This window comes from Mya arenaria, chromosome 1 (genome assembly GCF_026914265.1).
Source record: "Mya arenaria isolate MELC-2E11 chromosome 1, ASM2691426v1".
NCBI classification, from domain to species: Eukaryota; Metazoa; Mollusca; class Bivalvia; order Myida; family Myidae; genus Mya; species Mya arenaria.
The window spans coordinates 31,634,092-31,642,874 of record NC_069122.1 but is presented as its reverse complement, the minus strand read 5'-3'; the positions used below and the strand labels follow the sequence as shown (position 1 = coordinate 31,642,874).

Genomic DNA, 8,783 nt, shown 5'->3' with positions numbered 1-8,783 from the left:
GTTTATTGTAAATATCATAAAGATTATTATTATTTAAAGCCTAAAATATCTTAAAGAGTAATATCACTTAATTTATAGAAAAACAAAAATAGTGAGCTTAGCTTACTCCTGTTATAATATACTTATAGAAAAGTTTCGAGAAATTTGGGCTACGGCCGGTAATTATAAAACAACTTAAGTCAAATTCCTAAGTGAAGTATTTCACTGATCATATGATATAATAACTGGAGCCGTGTTATTACTGGCTGGTGATGTCTTCGCAATCGAAAATCTGCATCAAAATTCTGTGGATGATTTGCTCGAGGAGCTTGCAGGCCACGGAATTAAGTTACTTTCCACGAAGGTGTAAAACATCTTGGACTTGTCGTCTGACACCAGAACGCTGACTTACTTGTCGAGGGCCTTCATGCATTCATTTTGGTGGTGAGTTGGATCCCTTTAAGTCCCAATCTTTTCTTGTATTTGATCGCCGGGCTTTCTTGTAGGCACGTTTCTTCCTGCGCGTTGAACGGCTAATTAAGCGGTTACACTACGGTTGGCTGTAGTGAGCTGATGTCAACTTGGACAGGACAAACTTGCTTAAAGCAGCAGTTTACTCCTTCTAGAATATATTCAACAATGTGTTGATAGGCTTGGAAGTAGAGTAATATGTAGGTGAATAAGATGGATGTATAGGTTGTTTTCTTAATGGTATGATGATGGAATCGGTCAGACCAAAGGCATGGTCACTTATGCCGAGGATCGGGATGCATTTATCTTTAAGAGAAGGTTTGTGGCGAATATATCTAGGATGTTGTCAAGACGAGATGGGATGTCGACATTTTTTTCTTATCCAATGTCTTGCAATGTTTCGATAAAGTTGTTGTTTATTGGAATATGGTATTTGTTGGTTGAAACAGAACTTGAAGACCAGTAAACAAAAGGTGTATGTTCAGTATGGCTGCTCGAGATGGATGTGAGGCGTCTACGCAGTTCTTCCATGGTGTCCAAGTAGTTTTCAGAAAGACAATAGACCGCACATACCTAGTTGGAGTTTTAAGGCTTGAGAATGTTATGGTTGCGGTTGCAATCTCAGCACTAGACTCTAAATCAATCTCAAAGGTATCCTAGATGGTTTGTGCTATAATCGCTACTCCACATTGGGGGCTCGACTTCCAGTCCTTCCTTGCAGCGAACCTGCAGTTGTCATGTAGGACTTCCTGCTCATGAATTGACGATTGCAGCCATAGTTCAGAAGCGATAATGTCATCAGGGTCTGAGTATTGGAGTAAAGTTCAGAAATCTTCTTTCTTGGCCCGCATACGTTGGAAGTTAATGGTGAGTTACCAAATATGTTTCTTCTGGATAGTTGTTTGGTGAGTTTTCCTTGTAGATGATGCGAGTTGGGGTGGCCCAAATTTTATGGGATTTCAGGATGTGTAGAGACAGAGGAGCGGGAATCAGAGGTGTTCAATATAAGTGATGTTGTGTCTTCAAATTAACTTGAGTTGACGTTGGGGAGTCCACAGTTACAACAATACCAACTCGTTTCGCTGTTCTATGGCGTTCCATATATACGGTTATTCATTTTCATGCAATCTGTATTGTACTTTTTTCGCAATTACTACAAGCAACGGAGTGAATTGTCTTCGATCACTTGCACGCTTTTTATCACAAATCTGCCAGGAAAACTTAGAGGTTGCATGGCCCTAGGTTTGGGTGACAATCATGGTCAGTTTGGATTAGAATTGGTATAGATGATGGTCCTAAACAATGCGCTCTTGGGATTATAAGGGTGTGGTCATAACATACCTTGGAGTGTAGATCCTGGTCACGGACACAGGGTTATAATATCTAGCATGATAGTATGAGGGCAAAAATGAGATATCTTGTGTTGTAGAGGGTCATATCCTGCGACTGTGCATCCTGTACATCATACAGGATTTACTTCAGATTATAGAAAAATCAGTGATAAGCTTCCGAAATGTAAAAAATACACTTCCAGTTTGACGAGTGCTGGTTTCAAAAGATATAATTGTCATAAAATCCAACAGGTTAAACACAACTGTAATAACAACCCGTACAAAGTGGTTTAAGTATTTAATAGGCTAACATGGACATACTTATCAATATGTATGTAATAGTAAATCCATATTAGTTTTCAAAAACAGTAACTTTAAAACGAAAATAAAATAAATCAATTTTAATATTGCTTAGCAATCACATATAAAGGCGAGTTGCGACAGTCAAATGAAAATGTTTCATTTCCCGAATCCCGTATTTGGCGAGTTTAGTAGCCAATCAAAACGGCAGATATATGTATTAGCCGACTTTGGGTCCGTATGCGGCCAGTTTTGGAATGAAATGTCGTCAATTGCAATACATAAGAACCGTATTTTTTGTTCCGGTATCGCGTCAAATACGCAAGATAATTTATAACCACTTGTTGTTTAAAGCCTGGACAAAATGAAGTCGCTGAGCCATTCTGGCAACATCCAAAGAGGGCGGAAGAAGTAGTTGGCATCCCAGCCTACCACATATCTGTAACCAAGTATATCACATGTCAATAACGAATTGAAAATGATTTAGGTTATAGGGTATATATTATATATCACCAACTTATATGACCACTGTCAGTTGTAATGAACAATGAAAGCTTTGATTTAATGATTGAAATAAGTACATATGCACATATATTTTATTATGATTCAATGTACTAGCCTAAACTACTGAGCAATGAAAGCTGAGATTTAATGATTGAAATAAATACATATCACCTGCATTTTATAATGATTGAGGGTACAAGCCTTAATTACTGAGCTATTAAAACTTGATGATTTAAATAACTGCATACGCGTTTGTATTTATATTGATTTTGGGTACTTGCTTAAATTACTAAGCAATGAAAGCTTCAAATAAATGATTGAATTAACTATATATGCACCTGTATTTAGGGTGCTTTGCAGTGACGGCGTGTTCGTATGCGCCAACAACGAGGTCAAGGTTACTGCTGCCTACCTTGTCAATAAAGCCAGAGAATCGCTTGGACACTGAAAAAAAATGACGGCCAAATTTTTGTAACGGGAATAAACTGTCGAGTTTGATATTAAATATAATTATACCTCACTCCTTTTATTTGGTTTATAAATATAGGCAACTTCAGCGGACAACGATGTTCGCTTTAACCCTTAATTGTTACCCACTAGCTCACTGTTAACCGCTCCCGTCATAGTACGAAACGATACGGGGTTTACGTTCTACCGTTTCATCAGTGCCGTTTAGGCGCTTTATTTATATTGAGTATCAGACGACAATGCATTCACAAGAATGATGATGATTTATTCTTAGTCTCGTACACCGGAAAGAGAACACATGCGTTGGATTTATCATAATCAAACCTCTGATAAATGAGAATGACGCCAAAGGCGGGTTGAGACTTTGCCTCAGGTTGACATGATGCACTGTTCCGCTCAAGGAAGGGCAATATGTATATGCACATGTACTGTCTTTATATTTGGTTCGTGTTGTTTCTACCTCCTAATATTTAAACTGCTTGAATTTTATGTTAATTGTGAAAATAAACAATTTATATGCATTCATACTAAACTTCATAATGGTATATTAAAGAACTTTAACTTGTTCAAAGAATGCCTGACAGTGTATATCATTTATCATATACACTCAGCTTATACAGCCAGCAGGTCCGCCTTTTTCAAAAACAGTATGTCAAAATCCATACTCAAAGTTTTTTTACTTATCGAAGGCATAACAATGTCCAATGCGTACTTATATCCGCAATGTCTGATGGCAAGTCTTTCTTCCAGACCTCTGGCAGTGTTTTCAGTTTCTGCTCGATTCTCTTCTTCTGAGTCTCAATGTTTAAGAGGGGCGTCTTGTGGAAGCCAGGCTCCAACATGTGGACAGTCACTCCCGTCTTGTATACGTCCCTCCTGAAAATGTACATATAGATAAATGCTGCTTCTTCTGGGCGTGGATGCTTATCATCATTTGAAACACCTCGGCCATTTTCCATCGAAAACTAAATCGGATGTATGTCGGTACATCAGTAGAAGTAATTCGTAAACTTTTATATCATAGCACTAATTAAAAGTAGTGTTTAACGTGTATGTTGTGTTACTGTGTATGTTGTGTTACTAAATTCAAATTGATTTTTGATTTTTAGGTTGTTTTCGATGGAAAATGGCCGAGGTGTCCCGAGTACGCTTATCATTTGTATGAAATCTATTTAATGCTTATATGAGAAGGTATTTATGATTATTGTACTTACGAACCATACTTTGCCTGAATTGACATGTTGACAGGTATTTTGTAGATCAGCAGAACAGAACAGAACAGTTTATTAGGACGTGTGAATCGTAACTAGTTATATATAAACACAAACAATGTGAATGGACAGGCAAAACAGAGTTTGAAATATGAAACAGTAGTTTCTTAATAAAAGCAAAATGTTCAAATAAGGTTAGGGTGAAAAGAAACAACGTCAAACATTCACATTCAACATTGTTCGCCTAAACAACAAACTTCTTAAGCAAACAAAGATAGTTTTATAATTTATTGTCAAACTTTTTGTATACCTTTATGAACTTGTACACATTCTGATGAGTGAAATAGTATCGTTTTATTTATTGTCTTCGAATAAGTTCAAAACATGGACACATTTTATACATAGACTACATGTACTGGTATAGGAAACACACAGAGTAAAGATAAACATCATAATATGACAAAAGAAAATGTTTTGATTTAAATTACGTAATTTTATTATACACCTTTATGCTACACTTAATTAAAGCACACTCATATAATTAAATGCGAACTATTCATTTAAGAATAAGTACAGTCCTAACTGTACTATTTAAGATTTTTTGAGAGTTTGAAAATTTGGGCATCATGTTAAACACATGTAAATATCCATGTGTATTATAGGCTTACTCATATAGATAGCCTTCTAGTTTAATACCATTTAACATGAAGAGATCATGCTTTAAAAAGACTTAAATACGTGTTATAGTTGTGACTTATCTGTAACGAAAATACCTCTTAGTGAGAGGAATCAAACATCCGTTTGCATTTAAGGTAACCCATCCGTAATATTTCAAAATACTTCTGATAAAGTTTCATTTTAAATTTACAAAATGTTAACTTCGGATACTTTGAAAGTTTTCACCGAGAGTTTGTTTTTTCTACAGACAGTTATGACATTATGCATTTAAAGACACACAGGAATAGCATTGCTATATACGATATAGTCATAGTGATTATTTTTTTTATTACCTCCCTTAGGTATACCATATCATAATATAAGCGTCATGATGGTGTGATTCAAAATTTTAATCCCGTAAAAATTGTATAATGGTTTATAAATTTAAAGAAGACATATAAATACTCTCGCCGATAGTATCTTCAATCCATTAACACATGTTTCCATCCTAATAATGGATGGCTTACCTTGAAAAGCATACATCGATAATAATATGTATATTGATAATATGATATGATACTATTCTTTCACATGAACGATTAGACTATGGGATTAAGTACATTAAGACGAAATATATGTAAAATATGTGTCAAGAGTGTTATGGCAGAGCTGACTTCACTACTGCTTACCTCAAGTTATCCGAGAACGCCTCGACGCCATATTTGGACACTGCGTACGGCGCGTTCGCGAAAGCGAACCTCCCGGCGATGCTGGACGTGTTCACCACCCTTCCCTTCTCCTTCATAATGAGCGGCATGAAGGCGTTGGTGACCAGTACCACCCCGTACAGATTGACGGCGAGGACGTTGTCGTAATCGGCCCGTGTAGCCCAGAACGTTGGACCCGATGTGGTTCCCAAGACTCCCGCGTTGTTTACCACCGCCCATAAGCCTAAGCGAAGAAAAATACAAAACTATTCATCATCAGAATCATCATCCTCAACGTCACCTTCACCGTCACCGTCAATACAAAACACCACCACCATAAGGGCATGGCTAATAAACGCCCGCTCCACAACTCATTGGTGGTGCAAAGAAAATGAGCTGTCGACACTTGCGTGGTGAAACTGTACCTTGTGTTTACTTCTAAACACGTTATTATGATATATAATTTATTTGATAAATTTATTAGACGGATATGTTTCGAAAAACTGTTATTTTTGTTGTTTTTCGGCGTATTAAGTACTATGAATAACAGTAATATTTGCATGAACTCCTTTACATATAGTTCAGGAGAAAAGTTCCTGGCACCACAATTCGCACAATCGTAGCCAACCAGCAGTAAAAGTATTCTAACACGGTACCACATTCTCCGATTTTCCAAATATGTTCGTTAAATAAAATTGCCAAATAAAATATTAATCATATTCACGTGTCATCCACCAGTATACGAATACCAACTACTACAGCTTTTCCCCAAAAGGTTACCGAATACTATTACCCTTATCATCAGGTAAGAGGTTCGTCACTTCTTCCACCGCCTTGTTTATACTGTCATCGTTCGTAACGTCCATTCGAATTGGAGTGACGTTCTTAGAGCAGGTTGATGATAATTCTTCCACTCCATTCTGTGTGAAACACGCTGCAAAAACTTTAAAACCCAGCACGTCTAAGCGTTTTGCTAGTTTGTGTCCGAATCCTGTGTCGCATCCGGTTATTAGTACATATCTGTCTTTAAAACTCGCTAATTTCTGCTTAAATCGGTAGGATTTAATTAAAAGATACAGGCACAGCAATACAAAGCCAAAGAAAGAATAACTTGACAATAAGCAACACCAGCTCATTGCTGTAATAGTATATTTATAGTACTGTATATTCCTATGATCCTACTTATTTCTTGCTACGTGTAACTGTTTATCACTCGCTATCAGTGTATGATTTTAAAACAAGGTCAGACGTTTGTACAGTATTGAAAATACATATACTTAAAGGTTAAAGTGGCACTCTTATTCAAAATTAGTACATACACATGTAAAACAAACATAAATTTTAAGTGATACAACCTCAACTGCTTACTAAATATTGCATTTATGGAAATATTAATTACTTTGAACAATATTATAACCGTGTATATAATAGCTGAAAACGCAAAAATATGAAATAATTGGTGAATGCTAAAAGATTTACTGCGATCTGCTATGGACTCATAAGGTAGAAATACTGTGCACATTTCTTTTAAATTAAACTCGGTATCCTTCGTAAGAACCATTCTTTTCGACATTTATTCATTCTTTTTGGTATTTTGGTATATTCAAAACAATTGTATTGAATGTGTTAAATCTTATTTGGGAGTAATAGTACATCTTTAAATGCTGGGTTTTAATCAAGACCGTTTACAAAGGCTGATAAAGGAATAAATGTTAGTTGGGGTTGTGGAGGCTGCAGCAGTAACAGTAGTAGTAGTAGTAGTAGTAGTAGTAGTAGTAGCAGTAGTAGTATATTTGGGGTGGTGGTGGTGAGGTTGGCGGCGTTGTCGGTGGCCACGGTGGTGGTGGACGTGTTAATACAAATAGTTAAAAAATGCATTCATGTTTGCGTTTCAAATTTTGGGGAGTTAAAGAGAGAGTGGTGGGGCCCGTACTAGCCACTCGCTGAATTTGAGCCGCCAAGTTACAACAGTTTTTTCTATAAACAGTTGTTATCTATACAATGTCCTGTATTGTAATGCAGTTGGTTATTCAATAATTTCCAAGCAAAATATTGTTTTGACTAGTAACATGCAATTTAAGAAAACTTAATCATACTTTAAATGTGATGATAGCGGTTTTCCATTCTTTTATACTTTGAATAAAAGTGAATAAACGATAGCAATTAAACTTCCGAATGGGTTACTCTACACTGTTGTATTCCTTGGGATGGATGTGAGATGTACAAAGACACTAGGTTTAGGTTACATGTTTACTGTGTCCGATTAACAAGTATTATGAAAGTGTACAACATCAGTTTATAATAAACAATACATGCAATAGAGTGTATGATTAAAGGGAAGTTAATGCAGTTTTACTCATTGTCTATTGTAGTGTTAAAGTAGTGTATATAATACAACATAAACAAAAATACAAAGCTGTTTTGCAATGGTCTTGCTGGGTTTACCTAATTTACTCCTTTTACGCTAGACACCAACTAGATGGTCAAAAAATACCGAATTTCCTCAAAACAAGCCTCGAATTGTCAATGCGAGGTCGCTTGCACCAAAACTATGATTTCCCTTAAAACGGCTTGCTTAAAATTGTCTTCCTTCGATCTTGAATTAAATACAATCTATGTATTTGTATCGTCCATTATATCTGTACGGTTGATTTGAACAGGTTGATAATAATAAACTAAACAAGATTTAACACATCCTGTTGTAAATAGTTTTGTTTATTGATTTTTTTAAAATGTAAATCGAAGTGTGTTTTTGCAATTGTTTATATCTAACTATGGGGGGCACAAGGGGGGCACAGGGGGGCAAAAGCATATTAAAAAAATCATATTCAAAACATCATTTGTGCAGTGTTCTGAAATCCAAAGTGGTTTCTATAAAGGTCAATCGTAGAAGTATAAGTGTGCGTTTCAGGAACGCTTAATAATAAATATGAGATCGCTCACATTTCTTTTCCACGTGCGCTATCCATAATCACGAAGAAATGAAAAGGAACATAAAAAAAACACAATGAAGAAACACGGTGTTCCGCTTTAATTTCCATCACATATGAAAAATCGTCATAGCCAATCATTTTCTATTTTCCGTTATACTCCATGTTCTAGCAGACACGTGCGGCTAATTTTCTGTTGCCTTCATTTGCAATACACTTCACCAA

General features: G+C 36.1%; 1 protein-coding gene across 1 annotated transcript; it reads right to left on the bottom strand.

Moving 5' to 3' along the window:
* Positions 1–2,064: 2,064 nt before the first annotated feature.
* Positions 2,065–6,845, bottom strand: LOC128244468 (17-beta-hydroxysteroid dehydrogenase type 6-like). The gene is made up of 5 exons (XM_052962498.1): positions 6,422–6,845; positions 5,611–5,872; positions 3,766–3,929; positions 2,924–3,029; positions 2,065–2,520 (listed from the first exon to the last, which is right to left on the bottom strand). Exons 1-5 carry the CDS (start codon positions 6,762–6,764, stop codon positions 2,430–2,432), a joined length of 966 nt encoding a protein of 321 aa, XP_052818458.1. The 5' UTR covers positions 6,765–6,845; the 3' UTR covers positions 2,065–2,429.
* Between the last annotated feature and the right edge of the window lie 1,938 nt (positions 6,846–8,783).

Bases quoted from the DNA above. Each gene is read 5' to 3' on its own strand.
- LOC128244468 (XM_052962498.1), bottom strand. From the start codon at position 6,764: ATGAGCTGGTGTTGCTTATTGTCAAGTTATTCTTTCTTTGGCTTTGTA. The intron at 3,930-5,610 runs GTAAGCAGTAGT...GTACATTTTCAG, and splicing joins GCGTTCTCGGATAACTTGAG to GAGGGACGTATACAAGACGG. The intron at 3,030-3,765 runs GTACGCATTGGA...ATTTTTTTTCAG, and splicing joins ATCAGACATTGCGGATATAA to TGTCCAAGCGATTCTCTGGC.